The sequence below is a fragment of the Akebia trifoliata genome, chromosome 12 (assembly GCF_017979445.1).
Source record: "Akebia trifoliata isolate Shusen 1 chromosome 12, ASM1797944v1, whole genome shotgun sequence".
Classification (NCBI taxonomy): domain Eukaryota; kingdom Viridiplantae; phylum Streptophyta; class Magnoliopsida; order Ranunculales; family Lardizabalaceae; genus Akebia; species Akebia trifoliata.
The window spans coordinates 25,532,842-25,558,289 of NC_141386.1; the positions used below are offsets into that span (position 1 = coordinate 25,532,842).

General features: G+C 37.3%; 1 protein-coding gene across 3 annotated transcripts in view; it reads left to right on the plus strand.

Annotated features, from left to right (window-relative positions):
- LOC147389162 (actin-binding FH2 (formin 2) family protein) overlaps positions 1–25,448 on the plus strand; it is a 30,874-nt gene that overhangs the window by 2,145 nt on the left and 3,281 nt on the right. For 2 of the 3 annotated variants that reach the window (XM_086419014.1, XM_086419013.1), the window contains exons 2-16: positions 425–1,125; positions 2,071–2,292; positions 2,392–3,833; positions 3,960–4,092; positions 6,679–6,750; positions 7,070–7,168; positions 7,335–7,376; positions 8,489–8,569; positions 8,653–8,703; positions 8,812–8,893; positions 12,012–12,106; positions 16,159–16,230; positions 16,325–16,441; positions 20,492–20,560; positions 20,659–20,725. In XM_086419014.1, the coding sequence (XP_086275140.1) occupies positions 425–1,125; positions 2,071–2,292; positions 2,392–3,833; positions 3,960–4,092; positions 6,679–6,750; positions 7,070–7,168; positions 7,335–7,376; positions 8,489–8,569; positions 8,653–8,703; positions 8,812–8,893; positions 12,012–12,106; positions 16,159–16,230; positions 16,325–16,441; positions 20,492–20,560; positions 20,659–20,725 (3,345 nt within the window). Of the gene's footprint in view, positions 1–424; positions 1,126–2,070; positions 2,293–2,391; positions 3,834–3,959; positions 4,093–6,678; positions 6,751–7,069; positions 7,169–7,334; positions 7,377–8,488; positions 8,570–8,652; positions 8,704–8,811; positions 8,894–12,011; positions 12,107–12,518; positions 12,659–16,158; positions 16,231–16,324; positions 16,442–20,491; positions 20,561–20,658; positions 20,726–25,448 lie in introns of those variants that run through there. The other variant, XM_086419015.1, reaches the window with a different exon arrangement.

Consider the following 25,448-nt stretch of genomic DNA (forward strand, 5'->3'; position numbering starts at 1 on the left):
GTGCTAGTGTGGCGGACAACTCTTTAGCTAAAATTGTGCATGTTGGCTTTCTTTGGACATTGGCATTTGGCAACCTTTGTAGCTTTTATATATACAATTCCAGATCAGTACTTATCAAAAGAAAGAAAAATGAAGATGCACAGATAGAAAGAAAGATTCGTGAGTTTGTAATTTGATTGTGCTGGCTTTTTTAATTTTTATGATGTCATATCTGAAAGTGTTACTTCGATTCGTATGCGTTGTAGGCTTGGTTTGGTATAGAGCTGGTTATAGGTTTTGTTATACCTAGACCTGGTTTTACTTGTGAGAAAATGTAAGTATGTCTAAAATTGAACTGCACCAAAAGAAGTTTCTATAACTAGAATAACATTTAGAAAGTATTGCATTTGTCTAAGTTGCGGTTATGCCCTGTGTCTTCCTCCAGTGTTCGATTGCTGCTTTTCTACGGATGTTTTGGAAGAAGATGACTATAAAGTCTACATGGGAGGCATAGTAGGTCAACTCCGTGAACACTTCCCCGATGCATCCTTTATGGTATTTAACTTCAGGGAGGGAGAAAGGCAAAGCCAGGTAGCCAACATTTTGTCAGAATATGATATGACTGTAATGGACTATCCTAGGCACTATGAAGGTTGCCCGCTACTCACAATGGAGGTGATCCATCATTTTCTGAGATCAAGTGAAAGTTGGCTTTCGCTAGGGCAGCAGAATGTGCTGTTAATGCACTGTGAACGGGGTGGGTGGCCAGTTTTGGCTTTCATGCTTGCTGGCCTCTTGATTTATAGGAAGCAATACACTGGGGAGCAAAAGACCTTGGACATGATTTACAAGCAAGCGCCTCGTGAGCTTTTGCAGTTACTATCTCCACTGAATCCATTACCTTCGCAAGTGAGGTACCTACATTATGTCTCGAGGAGGAATGTGGGCTCGGAATGGCCTCCTTTGGATAGGGCGCTTACTTTAGATTGCATCATTCTTAGAATTCTTCCCAACTTTGATGAGGAGGGAGGTTGCCGGCCAATATTTAGGATATATGGCCAAGATCCTTTTATTGCTTCTGATCGGACTCCCAAAGTTCTGTTCTCGACGGCAAAGAAGAGCAAAACTGTTCGGCTTTACAAGCAGGTGACTTTAAATACTCTTTATTTCATTTTTCCCCCTTGTTTTTTTGTGTTTTTGGTATTTAGTAATCCTACTAATTCTTGCTGTACCATAAAGGGTATCTTATTTTAGTTCAATTGAATTTTGTTCTTGTTTTCTTAGATTTGATGCTGTCATTTCATTTGCTCGCACTATTAGATGCAGTAATGCATCACGGGTTCCCTTGTTAAGACTGGCGTTCACAGATTGCTTTCGTATATAATGTACTCTCTTCCCTAGTCTTGTATCTTCTTCCCTTGCAAAAGAAAAACAATGTTTGGTGGTTTGATTGTGATGTGACATTTCATGCTGTATTACCATTTCATTCACAGGTTTGAAGTCCAAGAATCTAGGGGCCATTTAGATTCATCTCGGAATGCAGTTGATGTGCATATGCATTTTGGTATTTAATGCATTGGGAGGATGTTCAGTTGTGCCTTTTAATTTGCACAACCCACAAATTGTCCCTTAGAGACTAATTCTTAGGTTTGTTAAAATACTTGTTTGCCATGTCCATTCCTATAGATGAAGCCAACTACCTCTAAATTCTGTGCTAAATAATGAAATCTCAAGTGACCTGAGTACCTGTTTTGGGAGGGAAACTGATTGATGCACCAATATTCCAATAAATAAGAACATGTTGATGGTTGAAATTCTCCTAACAAAACACAAGATTGTCATGAATGTTATTTTGCATTTCTTTTATCTATTTTTTTATTTATTCATTAACTTTACTAGGTCAGCTCTCAATTTTGACTGGGTTGTTTCTACGAGACTTTGTTGCGACCATATTATCATCCAAACTGTCATCTACAATTTTGCTTACCATATTTTTTTTTTCATGCACCAAATTGCTAAATGTGGCCAACTTCATGTTTTCAAGACGTGTTTTCTTATATCATTGTATGATACACTGTCATTTTTTTGCAGGCAGATTGTGAACTAGTTAAAATTGACATCCATTGCCATATTCAAGGTGATGTTGTGCTTGAGTGTATTAGCTTGGATGAAGATCTAGAACGTGAAGAGATGATGTTTCGGGTCATGTTCAACACAGCTTTCATCAGATCAAATATTTTGATGCTTAACCGTGATGAAATTGATATCTTATGGGATGCCAAGGAACGATTTCCCAAGGACTTCAGAGCAGAGGTATGTATCTTCTTTCTCCTTTCCTTTAATGAGCTTAGCTCTCCTGTTTTTTTTTTTTTGTCTCATGAGAAGGAAATCCTTTTGTCTATTTGGGTGAAGGTTCTATTTTCGGACATGGATGACTCTGCTTCTCTTATTACGTTGGAGTTGCCTAGCAGTGAGGACAAGGAAGGCCTTCCCATGGAGGCATTCGCTAAAGTTCAAGAAATCTTTAGCAATGTGGATTGGCTAGATCCAAAGGCAGATGCTGCTCTAAATGTGCTTCAACAAATAACTACATCAAATATTCTCCAAGAAAAGTTGGAGAACGGTTTTCCACAGAATCCAGAAAGTAGCGTTCTGTTGCCAGACATGAGTCCTGATAAACTCCAAGAGAAACTGAAGCTTACTTCAGAAAATAACATAAAGAACTCCACATCCATGGTTCCGGAGAAGCAGTCCATGCCCTCCCTTAAACTATCCCCAGATTCAAATTCAACCAAAAAAGTGGCTCAGTCCCAAGAAAAGGGTCAATCCCAGGAACTACAAGTTGCACTTCAGCGCTCCACTCAATCTAAGATCATAACCCAAAGGATACCTCAGTCTTCTATGTCCAATCCGGTTTCGTACAGTAATTCTCTTCAAGGATCACCGGTGCCTATATCAAGATATCATAGTGCACCCTCAGCTCTTGGAATTACAGCTCTTTTGCATGATCATGCTTCATATAGAAGTTCAGAAGTCACTCACCGAGTTAAAGAATCTCCACCTTCCCCTTCTCCTTCCACTACTGCTATTTCATCTTTACCGAAGCCTCTGAGCCCCAAAATTGTTTCAATTCCGCCGTCACCACCACCACCACCTCCCACGCTGCAATCTCCTTTGATGGCTCCTACCACACTTTCTTCCACTCCACTTCCTTCTCCTCCACCACCGCCACCTCATCAGTTATCTGTTCATCCATCCCCACCTCCACCTGCACTACCGGTTTCAGGTACCACTATAAAAAAATTACCGCCAAGTCCTCCTCCCCCTCCTCCAATGCAAGCCACTGCTTCATCAAAACCACCACCTCCTCCGCCTCCAACACCTCCGCATATGAAGAAGCCAACTGTTGCAGCTGGGCCTCCCCCTCCTCCACCTCCTCCATCATGCTCTGAACCTTCCCAAGGTCCTACTATCTCAGCTTCAGCACCACCACCACCTCCTCCTCCAAGCTTTTCATCAAAAAATACTAGTGGTCCAGCATCTCAAAATTCTCCACATGTTCCACCTGTCCCCCCTCCTCCTACTCCTTTTGCCAAAGGGGTTCCAAAAGCTGGTGGTCCTTCTGCAAGAAGTAACGGAGCTATTAGTTCTGTGGGATCTCCAACTCCTGCCCCTCCTTTAAGTGCTCCATTTGGTTCAAAGGGCCGGAGCCTGGTACGTACTACAAGTCCAAGAAATCAAAATTCCTCTCAACCCAAAAAAACCTCCTTGAAACCATTGCACTGGTTAAAGTTAACAAGAGCTATGCAGGGAAGCTTATGGGCTGAGACACAAAGACTTGATGAAGGTTCAAAGTACGAGATCTTAATCTTTTAGTATATTTGTTGTTCTCATCTGTGTTACATAGAGTTAATGTTCTCTTTCGTTTGATGAGAATCTTTCACCAACATTCATCATATTTTTCTGTTTGTCTATGCTAGAGCTCCAGAGTTCGACATGTCAGAACTTGAATCTCTTTTCTCAGCAGCAGTTCCAAGTGCTGATCGTGGTAGCTCAGGTGACAAATCAAGTCGGCGTGCCTCTCTTGGGCCCAAATCTGAAAAAGTCCAACTGGTAATATGGTCTTTGGTTCTCATTTACACTGAATTGCTAGTATACATTCTTGGTAATCATGGTTTTCTGTGTTTGACTTTCCATGTTTCTTAGATTTTGCATCCTTGCTGAATGATGTCGTATTAACTATGTGGTCCTTCATAAGAACGTATGTTGCAAACTTCATCCAGTAGTGTCCTCTTGATAGAGTTTTGTGTTCATAGCATCATAGTGGTCTTAGACTTTGGAATGTTCATTGAACCTATACCCTAGAGCTGAATCGGCAGAATTTCATAAAAAAGGATACACATTGCTGTCTGAATGTTTTAATAAAATTGTTGTAAGACTTGCAACAAACAGCCATGGGAAGAGTTGCACTTCCTTGAATCCATTATTTATAATATTTCTATGGATAATCTATTTATGAGCACGTACTTTTCTGCTGAATTATGGGGCAGCTTTTTTCAGGTGGCTTGTATTGGAAATAATCTAGTTACTATTTTAGTCCTAATTGTTTTTAGTAATATCTTTTAGTTCTATATTTCTTATATGTAAGGGAAATTTTGTCTTATGACTCTTTCATTAATATAAATTCTGCCAAGCTCTCACATTGAGACTTGACAATTATTTTTCCATAATTCTTCTTGGTATCAGAGCCTTAGAAGATCCATCGACCAAGCATCTCCCCTCTTTTCTCTCTTCTTTCCTCATCAAATCTCCTGAACTTGAAGACTTAATAACCTAGCAAGAACTTCGTTGAAGGTCTCTCTTTCGGGGGTTTCTTTTTTGTGTTTATCCATGATTCCTTAATCGCAGGTTGCGATAAGGATCGATCACATGCTGCGATAGAGGTTCTACACTATGTTTCTACCCTATGATAGGGTCTTTGCCTTGAAATAGGCTGTTCATTGTTATTCCTAGCCTGCGTCAGGGTTCTCTCTGTCAAGATTGGACTGTTTGGTTTCTGCGACAGCAACTGGAGACTGATTTGTGGCCTGCGATAGCAGCTTAATCTCTTCTGGGAGCCTGCGACCGCAACTGGTGTCTTCTTTGTGGATTGCGATACTATTATGTTGTTGATCTGCGACAGCAACAAAGGGTGTTTTGGGGGCCTGCGACAGCAGCTACTACTTTGTTGGTGATTTGAGATCTATTTTGTGGCTGGTTGGTGACTTACGACTGCAAGAGAAGGCTATTTGGGGGCTTGCAACAGCAGCTACTGCTGTGTTGTTGATCTGCGATAGGTTTTTGTGGCTGGCGATAGTTTTTTGTGGCTTGTTGGTGGTTTGTGATAGGTTTTGTGTGGCTGGTTGGTGACCTACGACTGCAAAAAAATGGTCTTTGGAGGCCTGCGACAACAACCACTACTATGTTGGTGACCTACGACAGCAACATGGGTGCTATTGGGAGGTGTTCTACCTTTCGTTTTTTTATTTTTTTTGTTCCTGCGACTATGTTCTTTAGACCTCATTTCAAACCAAAGCAATGACTTCGGAATAAGCAATTACGACTTCCGCTACAATCCTTGGGTTTACTTCTTCAATCCAACGCATTACCACTGCTCTTCTCGTTGGTTGGAATTTTCAGTCATAGTCCCGATCTGTGCGACTTTATCTAGGTAGTAGAGGTAAATCTGGATGGCTCTCTTGAATCATTACTAAGCCACTTCTTACTAATCCTAAATTTGAATCATGGGAGATCAACAACTGCACTATCCTTGGTTGGCTATTCAACTCCAGGGAGCAGCGCATCTATACCATGTTCATGTATCATGAGATTATCACCAAACTACTGTCTTATACTGTTGCAGATACAAAACTCTACCCCTTGTTGTTGTCGCAGATCACTAAGCAGTCCAGCAAGGGTAGAAAACCCTAACTATCCTTATCGCAAGCTAGGGTAACTCTAAACTGGTCTATCATAAGGTAGAAAACCCTATCGAGGGGTAGAAACACAACGCAGAAACTCTATCACAACATGTGATCATTTGCACGATCCTTATCGCAACACGCGATTAAGAGATCATGAATCGAAAAAAAAAAAAAAAAAAGACCACCTAAGGGTAGACCTCCTAACGAAGCTCTCGCTAGGTTATTAGGTTTTCAAGATCTGGAAGGTTGATGAGAGTGAGAGAGAAAAAGGGGAGAAGAGAAGAGAGTTCACGATCCCAAAAGTTGGTGAGGAAAACCCAAGGAGGAGGAGGAGTCGATGGGTCCTCTAGGCCAAGAAGAATTATGGAAAAGTAATCGTCAAGTCTCATAATGAGAGCTTGGCAGATATATATATTAATAAAAGAGTGAATGGATGTAAATGTCCTTGCAAATAAATAATAAAAGAGAAAAGAGAAAAGAGAAAAGAGAAAAAATATAATAAATAGGAAACATTATTTCCAATAAAAGGTTCACTCCTTTTTTGTTTTTTTTTTATGGTGATAATTATCTATTCACTTCATGAGTGTTGGCATCTGAAGCGTGGTTCTTTTCATTTAATTCTTACTCTGTTTTGTGACTATATTTGGGTATATTTATCTATGATCTCTTGGATGAAGAAATATTTGTTGTGAGCATAACATCAGTTCTGTGTTTACGTTTATTCTGATCCTTGCAGATTGATCTGCGACGAGCATATAATTGTGAAATCATGCTTACAAAGGTTAAGATGCCATTACCTGATTTGATGGTAAGCAAATAGATAATGTTTTCAGTTTGCAAGTACGTGGTCCTTTATTATTTGAAATAAGAAATTTAGGGTTTCTAAAGGCACTTGTTTGATGATCATTCTGCAAAGCTATACATAGTGTTTCTGTAATGTTATGATTGTTCATTTGAGTTCTTAGATAAATGGGTTTTTCATCTTGGTTAACTTTATTGTCCTCACCTAGTTTTGATGCTTAGGATTCTTGTTTATGAATTTTTACAGATTTTTTGGTTTGCCTGATAAGATAGTTTTTCTTTTTCAAATTGCCTTCTCATTCTTTCCCTTCTATGGATGTTTACAGAGTTCAGTACTTGCCCTGGATGATTCAGCTTTAGATATTGATCAAGTGGATAACCTCATAAAGTTTTGTCCAACCAAAGAGGACATGGAACTACTCAAGGTAAATAGATATGTTGCTGAAAGGTTTTTCCATCTCATTCTCAGATTTTTTTATTTATCACAATGTGATGTGAATTTCACTAGTTTTCAGACAATTATCTCCTTTTGATCTATAGAATAAGCCATCTCAGTACTTTGAGCATTCTTAGTGTCGTCTACATGTTCAGGGATACAGCGGAAATAAGGAAAATTTGGGAAAATGTGAACAGGTTAGTGGATTTCTTTCTTTTTCCATTTTTATTAAAGTTTCTTGGTGGGGAGGGTACTTGAGCTATTGACGGGATTTATTAATAGGGATTGTGACAAAGGTTCAAAAAATGTCGTTTTGGAAGAATGTTTTGGCCAATATGAAACGAAACATTCCGAAACTTTCAGAATTTTCTTTAGCATTCTGAAATATTCATACAAACCAACATTTTAATGATTAATAATATAAAGAAACATGTTTTTGGTTATGAAAGGACTCTTACAACTATTTGTTCAACATCTTTTTTCACGTTCAAATGTACAAATAGAACGGTATATGCTAAAAATACATTATGCTTGATTGCATTATGTATGTTTAGTGTTTCAACTTTCAATAAGCTATTAGATACCCTTAGATAAGTTGTCTAATTTATATAGAAGATTGTGGTTCTTTCCTTCTGGATTTTATTTTAGATTGGCTCCTTAAAATATAACTTTTTCTCTGCCTAAAAAAGAAATGCGTAATGACTGGATTCACTTCTTTATGTTTTCCTGCAGAGTTTGCATTGCTTTTTGATAAGAGATGCTTGATATCATTCAAATCTCTTCTATTTTGCAGAAATTCCATTGCTTTTTCTGAATATTTTTTTTCTTTTCTGGTTTTGGTTGATTTTGGATTTTTCAGTTGAAACGTTCCAATATATACCTATACATTCTGATACAAACTGGCACCAACTGAAATATTTAATTCCATGAATGTTTCATATCAGAATCTTGAAAAATCAGTACATACTGGCTGATACTTTCTGATGTATGGTACTCTGAACCATGATCATGACTATCAACATTTATAGTTTGTCTGTGAAAGGGGGCGTGTTCTCTTTTTAAAATTTTCTTAACATGCCTTACATTTTGTTAACGTCCCTTCAAATTTTGTTAACATTCCTTACGTGTACATCTGCAATTATTCCTTTTTGTGCTCTAATGTTCAATATATCAATTTAGACTACCTAGATCCCGGTTTACTAGTTGAACTTCCATTCAGACTGTTTATAAGATGCCTTCATTAATATCTTAAGCTGTTTACTTTTGGCATCAACTGCTGATTATAATGCTTTGTGTATTTCTGTAACAGTTCTTTTTAGAATTGATGAAAGTACCACGGGTGGAGTCAAAGCTCAGAGTTTTCTCTTTTAAGATACAATTTGGTTCCCAGGTCAGAGGATAGCATTTTCATAATCACGTTTGCTAGATGTTCTCATTACATTTTATTACTAAATTTGGTGTTCACCTTTTCAGGTTTCTGACCTGAGAAATAATTTGAATGTTGTAAATTCTGCAGCTGAAGAGGTAAGTTTTTTTTCCTTCCAAGATTTTTTTGGTTCGTTACTCAACTGATTTAGGTGTTTCTTTATGGAGATTAACATCTTTTACTATTGGGACCAATTTATTTAACAGATCAGGAACTCTGTCAAATTGAAGAGAATCATGCAAACAATTCTTTCACTGGGAAATGCATTGAATCAGGGAACTGCAAGGGGTGAGTTGAAATTGTTTGGGCTAGACCCGTAGCTCAGTTGGTTTGATACACTGCAAAGTAACTTTGAGGTTGTGGGTTCAAGTCCAGCTTACCATTAAAAAAAGTATAATCAAGTCCAGCTTACCCATAAAAAATGGTTTTTGTTTCAAAATTGCAATGTCAAATTAGAAATGTATTCTAGGTTCTCAACACATTAATTGTCTTACAGTGTATTATGTTTTAAAATTGCTAATCATAATTTATCCTTTGACTAGACAAGGGTGTCTGAGCATAACTTTGACTTGCCAAATTGGCTCTTAAATTCCCACTTTTAATAAGAAATTTGGTGTTCTTTTCGTATAATAATGTTGCGTTGGTTTGAAAATTTAAATACTTTGGTAAACAAGGTCTGAGGAAGAGGAGTCAATGGTGTTTCATCTTTAGTTTGCTGATACCTTTGTTTTTCTAAACATGAGTAGCGAGTAGATAGTTTTTCTTCTTTTCATGCATTGCTCTATTGCTTCGAGGTGTTCTATGGCTAGCCATCAATTTGCAGAAGATTGAGATCTTTGGAGTAGGGTCAATTTCCAGCATCTAGAGTCTTGCTGGGTACCTTGGGTGTAAGATGGACTCATTCCCTTCTTCTTACTTGGTATTCCCACTTGGGGCAGTATACAAAAGAAAAAGCATTAGGGATCCCATTGTAAAAGGAACTGTGAATCGGGGTGGGGGTGGGAGGGATGACTTCCATTAAAAGCATCCTAACAAGTATTTTGTATATTTCCTATCTTTATTCTCAATTCCTTAGTTAATTCGAAATTGGTTTACTCTCTGAAGAAGATCAATGAGCTTGGATTTTGGTGAGTGACTCTTATGGCATTGTTGGGAAAATGGTTGTGGAGTTTCAAGGACGATCTTGATGGCATATGGAAGTCAGTCATCAAGTCTAAATATAGGATTGGTAATTTTGGATGGGAGAATGGAGTGGTCAAGTTTTTTTCATGGCTGTAACACAAAAAAGAAATCTCTAAGATTTTTCCAAAATTTTGGAACAGTATAGCCTTTTGAGTTGGTAGTGGGGAAATATTGTAGAAATATGATTTTATTGAGAATTCTTGGATGAATATTACAAAAGTCCCAATATAGACATTACATCAACCAAGATATATGAAAACTACCTAATATAAATATTCTAGAATATCCCAATTGATATATTCTAAATATCAATATATATTCTAGAATATCCTTCATCACAACCTTCCATTTGTGATGAGATACACTTAACAATGATACAATGTATCTCATGCATCTTAATACAGTGCATCTTATTCTCTAACATCCTCCCGCAATTGCATGGTCCTTTGAAAAAGGAATATGCAATTGATTTTGTTGAATAATTGCTTGATCTTACCCATGGATATGTTCATTGATTGTCGAAGGGCCAATCGTGCTTGCTGATGGTCATCGTTTGTCTATGAAGTCCATCACTGTCGCATCCCGCTCTTTTTGAGTCTGTTAGAACCGGTGGCTTATTAGACCAGATCTGTCATGATCTCTCCCAGAAGCATAAAATGTAGGATTGTGCCATTTAAATGAAAGAACTCTCCTTGGAGAGATTTTATATAGGAAAAAAAAATGAGATCGTGTAATATGAATATGTGAAATTGGGAGATTTGTAGAGATATTGAAGAAGTTATGATTTTTATTGGAAAAAAAAACCTAAAATAACAGCAAAGAAGAAAATAAAGATATTTAGGTTCGGAACATAGAGAAAGATGGTATTTTTATTAAAAAAAATACTAATAACGTAAATAAAATGATTAAGGTTTGACGATGGCGGTGGAGCCATCGCTGAAGAACGGTGCACCAAGATCGATGTGCTCAGTGGAGCTTGAGTTTTGAATACCATGTAGAAATATGATTTTATTGAGAATTCTTGGATGAATATTACACAAGCCCCAATAAGGTATTTATAGACATTACATCAACCAAGATATATGAAAACTACTTAATATAAATATTCTAGAATATCCCAATTGATATATTCTAAATATCAATATATATTCTAGAATATCCTTCATCACAACCTTCCATTTGTGATGAGATACACTAACACTGATACAATGTATCTCATGCATCTTAATACAATGCATCTTATTCTCTAACAAATATAATGAGATTCTGGGTAGATTTTTGGCGTGGGGTTTCATCTTTGCGATTGTAGTTTCCTTCATTATTCGTCCTATCCGACAAAAGGAATATACTTGTTGCAGACTTCATGGTTCTATTTGGGCCTCAGCTGTTGTGGCATCATGGATTTTGGTGAGGATTCAATGATTGGGAGGTCCAAAGTATCTCATGTATTGTATTTCTTAGGTTTTGGTTTACCTCTCACTGGAGGATTGAATACTATGGGCTTGTAGTCATGATAAAACATTTTGGATAAAATCTTTCTATTCATTAATTGATGCAGCGTCTTCGCATCTTTTTCGGACATTCTATCTGGGGCTATAAGGTATCATCTAAGATTTTTTTCCACTTATTAGACAACATCTTTGGGTAGGATTCTAATTGGATAATCTGATTGCAAGAGGTGCCATGATGGTCAATTTTTGCTTCCTATGCAAAACAAGTGGTGAATCTGCAAACCACTTACTCATTCATTGCCCTTTTGTTTTGAAAGGACGATCACATTTTCTCTTTTTTGAAATATATCTTTGTGTTTCACATGCCGTCTTCCACTTATTCCAAACTTGGCAGCCTTTTGTACAGAAAGGATTTTGTGGTCTTTAACTCGATTTGGATTCATTCCCCCCACCTCTTTTTTTATTTTTTTTGAAAGTGTGATCACATTTTCAATCCTTTTTTTCATGTCTCTTGGTGTTTGTTGTTCTCCATCTTTCAATTATTGGCAGCTCCAAATTTGTTGGACACTAGCATGGAGATGATGCTTGTCTTTCGATAATTAGTAGTTTAGTACCCAACCCATTACCTGCAAATATTTTATTATCACTTGCCATTTTTTCCGTGTGCACAGAGTCTGTCAGAACTAACATTTGCTTGTATATGTTTATTGCTCTATCAGTCCTATTCATGCTTTCTTTATCCTTTGAATAATTTAATAATACAATGCCTGCAGGTTCTGCTATTGGATTTAGGTTGGACAGCCTCCTCAAACTAACTGATACACGTGCCCGCAATAACAAGATGACTCTCATGCATTATCTTTGTAAGGTGCGACTTCATTTAGTTAGCTGCTGTCAAGTTTTCCTATTAGGTTGCCTTATAAATACAATATCAAGTCCACTGGCCTTTTAATTGGGACAAACTGTGTACAAAATAAAAATGTTGTCGTGTAACACAATTTGTTCTATTTTCAATGGAGAATAAATTTCCATATTGTACTTCAATACTAATCTAATTTTGAATAGATTATTACTTCCAAATAGAAAAGGAATAAGGCAATTTGCACTACATTTTCTCTATTCTTAATGGAGGATGGTTTAATCATGTTTTCATCCATTTCAAGGTGGCTAAGTACAATTGGCCCACTTTCTCAAGATTTTGGATTTCCTTGGATGTTCCACTCTAACATCTTGTATTTAATTTCCTCATGGATTGGGTGTCGCACCAAAAAATGGGTCAGTTCGACATGATTGGGGTGCTTGACCTCTTCCGAAATCTTGGGACTTGAGCATAAACCTCGAGATATGCGGGGAGAGACCTGTCAATACTCATAAACTATCAGTCTAGATACCACGCTTTGGGTCTCCCATGATTCACAAGGTATGTATCGATAGTCGATGCGACTCAAAGACCCTCTTTCGAAATAGAGAAAATTCATTTACTTAACAAAGGGTACTATAGAGAGAATTGATTATTCTACAAGCTGACAAGTCGTATCACAAGAATCTTAGCTAAAACATAAGTGGTACTATCATATATGAATGGTTAGTGTCATGTCATAATGGTAACAAAAAGAAGTCATTATCAGAGTCTGGTGGAAATAAGAAATCAAGTATGTCTCGAAGGACAATATACATATAATCAAAAGACAACCAGCTATTAAAAAAAATGGACATCCTGACATCTAACAAAATACTTACAGTCAGGGAATGAAGATCAAAGATACGACAGACAGGGAGGTCATCACGACCTCTAGGCAACATAAATAGATAATTTATCAAACACAACTCGGTATCGTTGAGGGTGAGCTACTAGCTTCAATCCTAAATAGGAAATAGTAGAGAAGGCTACACCATTTGTGCTAGTCCCACTTTCAATAATTAATTTGCAATTCTTATAACCACACTTGATTTAGGTGTGGAAGATGGAAGCCCTTCGCCAATACCATTTTCTTTTAGGTAGCACACACCTAACAACTGCAGCAGGTAAGTTTGTCACCTAAGGAGATCTTTAGTGTCCTCACAATCCCTAGCTCCTCCTGTGCGCTCATAAACTTCTTAATCAAACTCCCGCGGGCCATTTTCCTCTATCTCCTCTGCCAATAACGCTTTGTTGAAGTTATTGAGGGACATTTGCTTTGAAAATGTCCAATTTCTTCACCATTGAAACATTATAACTGATCATTTCTTCTAGAACATCCACTAGCTACTCTGTTCCCTTTGATTTCTCTAACAATAAGTGAATTACTAGAATTTATTCTTGGTAGTTGATTCTTGAAATAGGTTCTGCTTCCATAGGGACGTAATTCTCCTTATGAATTATGGTTTTATACTTTTATGTATCGCTCAATTTTCCGATGTATTCATTAGCAGTCATACATTCCTAGTGAAGGGATTACCACTGGTCTAAAAGCCTCTCTTGAGCATCTCTTTCATCCCAGTCCAACGGACGACGGGATACCGTCCACTCTCTCAATTCTATATTCAACGTTAGTCCAATAGAGTTTGGTTTGACCCACCAATTTGATCTTGGCAAACTTCACCCATTGACCTAAAATGGTCATCCATGCTTGATAACAAATCAAGAAAGGCCTTTGGTTCTTCAATGATCAAAGTTCGGGGCGTCAATCTTGATGCTACGAATAACTATCATTTGGGTTAAAAGGATCCCAAAACTCACCTCACTGTGTTGGAGGTTGTCTACCTCGTCCTCTTCCTTGACTTAGACTTGAATCTAAACCTCGACCTCTACCTCGGCCCACAATACGGAACTCAGTGTCATCTAAAGACATTATGATCATTCAGTAGGGCAGACTGCAAAACAATCAAGTGAGCATTGACCTCGATGGTATTTACAACTATGCACTTAGAAAGGGATGCTATTGCTTGGATAAGCTACGCTAGGTCCATGTCGGGGTGGTCACTCTTAACACTACGAGTGGACATCTACAACCTAAGACTCAATGGCATCCTAAAACTTTATAATACATTTCATTTTAATTCACATACTATGAGAGGGTGCCCGGAATTTCCTGCCTTCCTCTAGACTTAGATCTATTGTAGCCTAATTTAATAGTTAGAGACAAGTCTAAAACACTCTACTGGCGTTTGGCAATTTGTGGAAGACTTGTACTCACATACAAGAGATTTCTAATCACAACTATTGAGCCACACACAAAGATCCACACAAGTTCAAAAAAAGAAAAAAAGAAAAAAGAAAAAAGAAAAGAAGAGAAAAAGAAACCTTGAGCAATACCATCCTCTGATGTCAAATGTGGTGTATGATTATGAAATTAAGATGTTGGTTATGAGATTAAGATGGAATTACCAAGAACAATAACTATCATAAACTACTAGATTTTACCATAGAAAATAATAGAATTCTAATAAATAACTATCATATAATTCTAAGCAATGTTTTAGTCCCACTGGCTAGATCTAAAATATTAAATTGAGGAGTCTTATGGAAGATATAACTTTCAACTAGTCTAGGGTATTTATCCAACAATATTTAGGAAGATATGAAAAAATCAGCATGCATAAGGTTGAGTTTAGGGTTAAATTAATGAAAAATAGGGTTTAAGATAGGTTTAGATTAGATTGGTTTGAACTAGGGTGATTAGAAATTATTGGGCATGAGGAATAATATGATTCAAAGGTTTTATTTTTTATTTTTTATAGAGGTTCAGTTAGGCTAGAGTTTTTGTAAATTGTTGGACAATAGGTAGGGATGGTTTAGGGAAGGATTAAATAAGGATTTGATCTAGGATTAAGGATTAGGGATTGGTTTGGGTTGGACAAGAAGGTGGATTGGATAGAAAGAGAAGAAGAAGAAAAAATTCAGATCTTACCTTCAAACCAAGGAGTGGATGAAGGAATTTTGGTGGTTACCTTGTTCACCAAGCTAAATGCCTCAACATTTCAGAGCCATAAAAGCAATTTCTATTAGAAAACTTCTTTATTCAATCGTAGTAAGTCCTTTAAAACTCCCAAAACATTGTTTAAATAATAGAGAAATCTTAATAGGTACTTGCTTACCCAAAATAGTAATTTTCCAAAAATAGTGAATTTCTCGAAATATTAAAATTCATAATAACTTATGTAAATGGTCCACTTATTAATTAAAAAAAATGTCTTCTTGGGCTGACATCCTAATAATTAAAAAACAGAAAAATAGCCCACTATAAAAGTTCCCTCCACCCGCCCCAAGTATTCTAAAGCTATGGGCCATGTGTAGGTCATTCGTATGCAGTCCAATAGTTCCTCCTCGATTCAAATGCAACCCACATGCACCCTCCAATGTGGAGCCTTTTGTAGGTTTTGCATGTAGGGTGTTCAAGCTTTGTGCGTAGCGATCATCTATCTACAAGGAAACTAGTGGTTTCCTCCTCTTTATTAATACCTAAGGGATGATGCTCTGATATCCCCATCAACAAGATCCTCTAACATGATCTAAAAGAAGCCCAATGTTTGAAAGATGCAGCTGGCATTTATAACCTAACTACCATTGCTCTTCTTGAAGACTTGAAATAGTTCAAGGCCTCAAATTTTATAAGCTGGAGGTTGAAGGTGATTCAAGCAACACTAGTTGTTGGTATACAGTTAGTATCCAGGGGTACTCAGTGGATTATTCACGTCATCAAAAAGATCTGGTACTTGGCATCATCGTTGAGCAAATTTTTTTTCCTTGTTTCCCAAGATTGGCTAGCGGTATGGTGGTGGACTGTTAAGCTTACAAAGTGGTTCGTATAGAGATTTTGTATTGTGGTGTCTGCCTACCATTGGAGTGATCTCCTGTTTCTATATGTGTTTTCTTGCTTGGACTTTAATATATCTCTGTACAGAAAGATTTCATCTGTTTTTCTGTTTGACAATCTGTAGGTGATTGCTGATAAGCTACCAGAGCTTCTCGATTTTCAGAAAGACCTTGTGAGCTTAGAAGTTGCATCAAAGGTATCTATGTTTGATTTAGGTGGGGTATCATTTTATTACATTTCTTGATTATACATCTGGCATTTGCTTATTAAAAATGATAATTTCGATACAGATACAATTGAAATACTTGGCAGAGGAGATGCAAGCCATTAGCAAAGGATTAGAGAAAGTTGAACAGGAATTGACCGCCTCTGAAAATGATGGTCCTGTATCACACATTTTTCGCAAGGTACTTCATACTCATCTAGTTATACTTTCTTGTGTGTGGATAATTTTGTCCACGATTATCTTTTGTTGGTTGCAGCTTTTCAAGGGCATGGCGGGCAGTTCTTTTTATTACATGTGAAAACTCTGAACTTAGCATAATTGGACTGTCTAGACGTGTTTTAGATGATAGTATTTAAGGTTGCAATGGAAGTAGATTGCAATTTCTCTCTCTCTCTATATATATAATAATAACACCTAATAGTGGGCCCTACTCTACTACAATTTTGTGATGGATGAACGCCCCACTCCATCTACAGTGGAGTGGGGTCCACACTACCCTAGCATTTTCTCTTCTCCCTCCTACCCCCCTCCCACATTTTTCAAGAACATCCCTTCAATTTTTTATCTTTCTTCTTTTACACCCTTTTTCAATGGAATCCCCTCTAACTTTACCATCTTTCCTCTTTTACCCCTCTAACCCCAAAGAAGGATGCCTGTGTCCCATTATTTTTCCTCTTTTACCCCCTTAATCTCAAAGATTTTTTAATAATACCCCTCCAACTTTATTATTTTTCCATTTTTACCCACCTTAACCCCAAAGAGGCGAACTCCAGTTTATGTCAAAGGAAAAAAATGTTGCTCGAGAATGGTATGATCATCCAAATCCAAAGGATCCTTTAAAGATCCGAAGCCACTGTACAGTAATTCAAAATTCAAATTGTCCTCTCATCTACACGATCTATAACAAGAAAAAGGATAGTCATGACTGCAAAATGTCCAACGAAGTAGTGAAGACTTACCCACAGATTCAGGCCATTTTTGGGTATTCAAGTAACTATGGAAAATAACTAAAAAGCTCAAGATTTAAGAAACGAAACTTAAAAAATGCACCAAACTGCAAGAAAGATGCATAAAACTCTTGAAGCACGTTATAATTAAATAAAATTTCTTAAACTTAGCTCACCAATGACCAAAAATTTAAACGAATCAGATGCCATCCTTGCTCATTCTTCTAGGCAATAGCCTACTGATGTCAGTCATATAACTTGCTTATATCAGCGAACTCCTGCTACAGATGGCCTAGAAATCTCTGCAAGCTAAGTAGAGCCTCTCAAGATTCGACTGAATCAACGTTGTATGAACCAAGTAATCAAGCCATATGTCAAGGCATACATGTGATGTGCCGGGTGTCAATGGCTTTGGTCCCCTTGTTTAAATAGTCAATCCTAAATGATAAATAATCTTGTTTTAAAAATGAACTGATTTTGGCCAAATTGACTGGGCTCTATCAGATTTTTAGGTATTAGGGCAGGTGTCAACTAGAAATTTGATTGCTAGGGTCCCTGAATCCAGCCTGATTCGTAGTTAGGTCCAAAGGATAAACTGGAAGCCTAATAATACATGTTCAGAAATGGTTAATCGTATACTAGTTAACACTCCAAGATGACAGACATTTCTTTAACCACCTATAATAACCATGAGGAAATCTCAAGCTGTACATTTCTCATTGATTCATCTTAATGAATTTTTCTGCAATGTTTTTGGAAGCTCATGTTCTCTACTAGAACTAGATTAATCATGCTTCTGAGGGTATTTTAGAAACACCCCCCCTGTATAATTGGTGATATTAGGTTTACCCCCTTGCAAAATGCAAGATTAGGCTTACCCCCTTGACCATAAGTCAACGTTGCGTTTTCTTGAGTTTTGAGTTTTTCTAAATGCTTTTTAAATACTTAAATCACTAAATCAAAATTTAACTGTTAAATCATGAAGAAAAAACAACGTTGACCTATGGTCAAGTGGGGGGAACCTAATCTTGCATTTTCCAATGGGGTAAATGATGTAGGACATCTACAGTACTAGTTGGAATCTTAAGTAGTTTCCTAATTCTAGTAAGATTTCTTTCTATTTTCTAGTTCTAGTAGGATTTATATTTCATCGTTATTTTAGGAGTATAATTCCTTGTTAGTTTCTAATTTGTTTTAAAATTCGTTTTTATTATTTAGGTTACAATTAGAAGTGCTTAGAAGTGTTCAAATTGAATTTTAATAGGCTTGGATAGTTAGTATTATGTTATAAATAGGTTAAGAAAGTTACTTTTTAGTATTTTGGAATGTTTTCTAAGTTATGATGAAGTTATCTATATAAGGAGCTTTAAAAAACGAAATTCAACCAATTAGAAATATATCAATTTAATTATCTTTTCTCTCAATTACTTTTTAGCTTTATGCTTTTTTTTTTTTCAAGCTATTGTTGGTTTATCAATTGCATTGATTGATTCAAATTGATTTTGTGTGTTCTATTGAACACAATATCTTAATTCCTATCGAATCTATTGATTCACACGTTTCCACTACATCAATGAATCTAATATCACTAATTTTACGAAGGGGGGGGGGGGGTTCTAAAATACCCTCTGAAGTACCATAGGCTGTGGATTCATATGTTCTATGTAAAGACGGATTTATCAGCAACATGTTTTTGAACCGATTGCTAACGCTAGTGAGGAGTACTCTCTCGCTAATTAAGGGTTTTAAGAGAATGAGAGGAAAGTCAGTAAAGATGAGAACTTAGGCGGTGAGAAAAGTTTTGAAAGTGTCCTCAAAGTTGGGTGTGGAAAGGCATCTTAAGACACTTTCCATTATTAAGGAGAAAAATTAAGTTCAAGGTTGGGAGATGGAATAAGGTGAGATTTTGGGAGGATTGGTGTGTGGGATGGTCCGCTTAAGGAACATTTCTCGGACCTTTTCGAGGTGTCTTTGAAGAAAGGCCAAGCAATTTCTCTTTTCAGAAGCATTGAGAATGGGGAAACAAATTGGGATTTTGGGTTTAGGAGGGCATTCAACAATTGGGAACTAGAGAGGTTGGGGCGATTGTTAAATTTGGCGGGGAATACTCATATGGAGGTTGATTTGGAGATCGTAGGTTGTGGGATGGCGTAAGGGTTGGGAGAGTTTCGATCAAATCGTTGTACCACACCATTGCTATAGGGAGCTTTGCGGACTTCTCCTTGTGTTAGTTTGGGGTGGGAAGGTGCCCTCAAAGGTTTCGACTTTTATATGGCTAGAGGCCTTGGGGAGATTACCAACATTGGACCAACTAATTAGAAGAGGCTTCATCTCTCCTAATCAGTGTTGTTTTGTGTAGTTCTTGTGCAGAAAGTTCAGATCATTTGTTCCTTTATTGTCGGGTTGCTCGTCAGATTTGGTCGCATTTTGTCTCTTTTTGGTATAGTGGGTTGCCTACCACTTTCGGTCAAGTCGCTCTTTGAACTTTGGCTTGCTTGGGGAGGCTCTTTCTTGCTTTCCAAGAAGATCCTTTGGTGCTCAACCCCATTTGCGATTTGTTGGGGTACTTGGAAAGAAAGCAATAGTCGTATTTTTTGAGGGAAGAGTATCAGATGTCGAAGACTTGATTCTATCTATTTTGGCGTTCTTATTCTCTTAAGAGTAAACTTTTCGAGGAGTTCAAAGGGGTTTTTTTTTTTTTGAAGATTTTATTGTTAGATGAGAAAGGGTCTGTAATTTGACGTTGGGTTAGTTTTTTTGAATGTTTTCTTTTGTTTCTTTTCTTCTTCTTTGTTTCCTTGTTATTTTGGGTTGGTCCCCTCGCCCCCCCCGTTGTTTTTCCCTTTTTCTTATCAATAAATTTATCTTAATCAATAAAAAAAAAGAAACAAAAGTTTTGAAAAGCAGGCTTTAATGAAAGATATGACCAACAATAAGTTGGAAAGGCTAACAGGAATTGGGTACCCAACCTCAAATATGTTGGTATTAGGCTGTGATGAAGATGATACGTATACTCAACACTTAATCTGTCTCTTTTATTGGACAAGCTTCCTGTGGAGTCCGGACATGCAATAATGAATTAATAAAGGCTTCATTACAAGTTTCTCATTTTAGAGATTACCACTGAATTTTAATATTATTTAGAATGGTTTTGTTTGGTGCAAGGCTTGATGATGATGTTCATGAATGTTATATTAAATTTATCTATGTTATATGTTTGTATTTTTCACTTCAAAAATGAAGAGTTTATCTTCCTTTCTAATTATTATCATATTATTATTCAGACTTTGAAGGAATTTCTTGTTGTTGCTGAAGCCGAAGTGAGGTCATTGGCATTGTTGTACGCTGGGGTGGTATGTATTTAACTTTCCATTAACATTATATACATTTGTGGCATGTTTGCAAAATAGGTGTTTAAGTTAACATGTTTCTTGAATTGAATCTTTTTCAGGGTAGAAATGCAGATGCTTTGGCACTTTATTTTGGAGAAGATCCTGCTCGTTGCCCATTTGAACAAGGTATTGCCATTCCTATTAATTTTGATGAATTAATAGTAATATGTTGATTTGGAACCATAGAAACAGGCCTTTTAAACTGGTTTGTTATCCTTTTGCACACTATTCTACTTCTGAATGCCTATACGATGGATTGGTTCAACATGATCGTTGCCGTTTGTACCCTAGCATCTTCTTTCTTGTTCCAATATTATTAAGAAAAATCAGGAAAAAAACTAAAATTAAACCTAGTTTCTTGTTGCATTCACTACTAATATTAACTTGACCTTTCTTTTTTAATTTGTTGCTATTGTTGTTGTTAACCTTTGTGCATTTTGGGTTTGTTGAGATCCTAGTTAAGGCTAACAAATAAATAAATAAGTATAGGATGGTTACTTCTTTGGATGCATTGATCAATTTAGTTAACTGGGTGCAATGGATTAATTGATTTAGAAACTTTGGAATCCTCTCGTGTTTCTCCTAAGATGATGAATTCTTTTACTTCAGTTCAATTTTCATTGATCCACTTGCATTTCTATGTTCTGCATGGTGAGTGGCAACATTCTACAAGTACATTATTATGTTATGATGTTTATCTTTGGACAGTTATCCAATTCTCTCATTATTCCTTTTATTTTATTTTTTTATAATATTGGACTTTATTTTAAAAGAAGGGTTTATAGTGGAGAACATGTGGGATTCATTGGAGTGGATTTCTTTATAGTCAGGCTACTTATCTGAACAAGGACTTTTGGTTGGAGTCCTTAAATGTAGTGGAGTGCACTTAAGAAACTTTGGAAGACTACTTTTTTGCTTATATTCTTCTCGGAAAGTCCTTGGTTCCTTTGAATTCTGGATTATATTTCATCTTTGGAGAGGAGCAAAGCTATTGGTTTTGTTTCAACCTTTTCCAATGTATCTGATTAGGTTTTGTCATCTTGTACGGATTTTCCTTGTCAACTCAATTGCTTATGGCATGCTAATTCAAAGGTCTGTGAGCAGTTACGTTGAACATTATTTTTAAGAAATTGCTAAATTAACGGAGGAGTATTGTGGTAATGATATAAAACAATAAGGGAGATATTTAAAGTTGAATCCAATGTTGTCAGAGTCAAATCAGATAGGAAAGTCATATGGAGTAGGATTTGATTTAAATTGGGATTCAAATCATTGGATTGCAAGGTTCATAAAGAGTTTTCTGTGTGTTAAAATAATATGATTACATTAAAAACTATGTAATATGCATACCTCATCATATATTGAAAAAGGTTCTCTTAAAAATAATTGCAAATAATGACTAAGACAATTTATTTGGCAGTCACATTATGCACTATGGAGACACTGTTCGAAACTCATGGTTACACAAAGGAATGTTCTCCCGAGAAAAATCAATCATGTATCATCACTTAAACAATTAGGACAATCAATATCAACTTCTCAAATTTCATGGGTGGACGCATTTCTTGTCACATTTGTAAGGTTATATCAATTAAATAGTAAAACTACCCGCCATTTTCTTTTATGGTTTAGAAAAAACAAAAAAGCTAAAGGTGTTCATACAAAGAATCTAATCTTTTGGGGTTAATTCGATAATTTCAGAACCCCCAAGTAGTACAGTCGAAGAACATAGGAACACTGGAACCTTATTTGTGAAAGTCTTTACTAATTCATTATCCATCCCTCATGTACTTTTCTTGTGCTCTGGTGAGTATTCCCGATATATTGGTCTTAAGTGTTCTGCGTTAGCGTCATTGTTTATTTCTATGCATGTTCCGTTGTTTGGTCCTAGTGGTGTTGTCATTGAGTACACGTCTCGGCATTCTTCAGTCCCTGTTAATTCCCTTCAATCCTGTGAACTTGTCCGAGAGGCGGAAGGCAGGAAGGAGAACAGGATAGATGGCAGTCAGTTAGCTCTGGTACCATTATTCTCGACTTAGAAAACTTTGGAGGTGGAAGCTGCTGATCGAACAGAGGTGTATAAGGATGGAAATTGGGCAGACAGAGACATGGGGGAGCTGATCAAAGAAACTCAGGAGGAAGGGGTAATTAGGATAGAGATGGAGACGGTGGAATGGTTGGTTAGTAATGCTCTGAGTGTGGCAGAAGAGTTTGGTTTAGTTCCAAAGATAGAGGATAGTGAGTCCTCCTTGATTTTGAGGGTGGCTGTCGGGGATCGGCGAGATAGAACTAGTTTGGAAGAGGAACTCAAACGCATCAATCAAGCGTATGGAATTGAGGAGAAGTTGGAGCAGTTAGAATATGAGAATAACCAGGAAATCAGAAGTTATAGGGATGGTGAGAATAATGAGTTGGTGGTGGTCGCCCCCTTGGAGATGACAAGGACTTTAAGTAAACCAAGAGTGGATAAGGCATTGGTTGATTTGGAGGAGAGATAGGTTGGTGAGCTTAGTGTTGGGTCGTTATTAGGTGTCCAATGTCGCTCAGGATTTTGTCTTGGAATGTCAGGGGGTGGGGAGATAGGAGAAAAAGGGCGGCAGTGAAAGCTTTTATTCGAAGTAAAAATCCTCTCATTGTCACACTACAGGAATCGAAATTAGCTAATTGTGATGAAAAATTTGGGAGAGACATTGATTGGATAGCTCTCCCGGCCATAGGTTCAGCTGGGGGGATTCTTATGATGTGGAATAAAGAGTGGATCCAAGTGACAGACAACTTAGTAGGGGCCTTCTCGATTTCTATTACGTGCAGGAAGAGGGATGAAGATTTTCAGTGGGTGTTTTCTGGGATTTATGGCCCAATCATTAATAGGGAAAGAACACAATTTTGGGAGGAACTTGAAGACGTTGCGGGATACTAGGATAAGCCTTGGGTCTTGGGTGGGGATTTTAATGTCATCAGATTTACTCACGAGAAGAATAGGGGATCGAATATATCTAAGGGGATGAGAAATTTTAATGAATTCATAGGTAGACACGCCTTAATGGATTTCCCTCTTCTGGGTAGACGATTCACGTGGTTTAACAACCAAGGTAACTCTAGGATGTCTAGACTAGACATGTTTCTGGTGGACGGTGCTTGGGATGATAAGTTTCAAAATGTTATTTAGTTGGCTAATCCTAGCCCTGTCTCTGACCATACGCCTATCTTTCTAGAAGCAGGTTACCTTAGACAACATCATCTCCCCTTCAGATTTGAAAACATGTGGCTGGTGCAACCAAACTTCTTAGAGCTTGTCAGAAACTGGTGGAATGAGTGCCCATCTATAGGCAATCTGGGTTGCGTGTTCAAGAAGAAGCTCAAATTCTTGAAAGACAAGTTAAAGATATGGAATAAAGAGGTCCTGGGAAGAATTGAAATGAAAAAAAGAGAGATTTTGATAGATATAAAATCCTTGGACAAAAAAGAGGAAGATAGGAATTTGAGCTTGGATGAAAGAAGCAAAAGGACGGAGTTGAAATAAGATTTCCAATGAGTGGCGTTGATGGAGGAAATTAGTTGGAAACATAAGTCGAGGGTCAAATGGTTGAAAGAAGGGGATAACAATACAAAATTTTTTCACAAATTCGTCAATTTCCATAGAAGAAGTAATCAGATTGATAAACTCTACATCGAGGATATCATGGTGATAGGAGAAGGGGAAATTAGGGAAGGGGTGGTGAGATTTTATAAAGATTTGTATGAGGAAAAGGAACTCTTAAGATTGCGACCGGATAATTTAGATTTCAAGTGCTTGAATTAGGAGGAGAGGGTGTGGTTGGAAAGACAAATAGGGGAGGAGGTAGTTAGATCAGCTCTTTTCTCGATGAGTGGGGATAAGGCGCCGGGGCCGGATGGATTCAACATGGAGTTCTTCAAACATTGTTGGGACATCGTCTCAAAAGACTTCATGGAGGTCATCAAGGAATTGCAAGATAAGAAGTGCCTGAATTATAGTCTTAATAGTACTTTTGTGGCATTGATTCTCAAGAAAGCCGGGGCGAACAAACTAGGAGATTTCAGACCCATTAGCTTGGTTAGCTCGGTTTATAAGATTATATCCAAAGTGCTTGCGTCAAGGTTGAAAACGGTCCTCCCTAGTCTTATTGGAGAGGAACAAGGGGCTTTTATTAGGAGAAGACAGATTCTAGATAGTGTGTTGATGGCAAACGAATGTCTTGATTCTAGGCTTAAGAACAAGAAAGAGGGGATGATAGGGAAAATCGACTTACAAAAGGCTTACGATCATGTAAGTTGGGATTTCTTAGAGTACATGATGGGGAGGATGGGTTTTGGTAAGGTGTGGATTATGAAATGTGTTACAACGGTGTCGTACTCAATTCTTGTCAACGAGAGTCCAGCTGGTTTCTTCAAGGGGTCGAGAGGGTTGAGGCAAGGGGATCCACTATCCCCTTTCTTGTTTCTTATTATAGCTGAAGCTCTGGGTAGATTGTTTAGAAGAGCAGTCGAGTTAGGTAAGCTCTTGGGTTTTAAAGTGAACGATGGGCCTATGATTTCGCATTTACAATTTATAGACGATACACTAATTTTTTTGGACCACTCGAGGGACCAGGTGAGGGTGCTTCTTGTATTATTGTGCTGTTTTGAGGCTATGTCAGGTCTGCATATTAATCTGCAGAAGAGTAAGTTGTTCGGGGTAGGAGAGGTGAATGATATCCACTTGATGGCCACAACATTGGGGGGTGGGTATGATTCCTTGCCCACATCCTATTTGGGCTTACCATTGGGAGCTCCCTACAATAGTGCCAAAATTTGGGATGGTGTGATAGAGAGATTGGAGAAAAGGTTG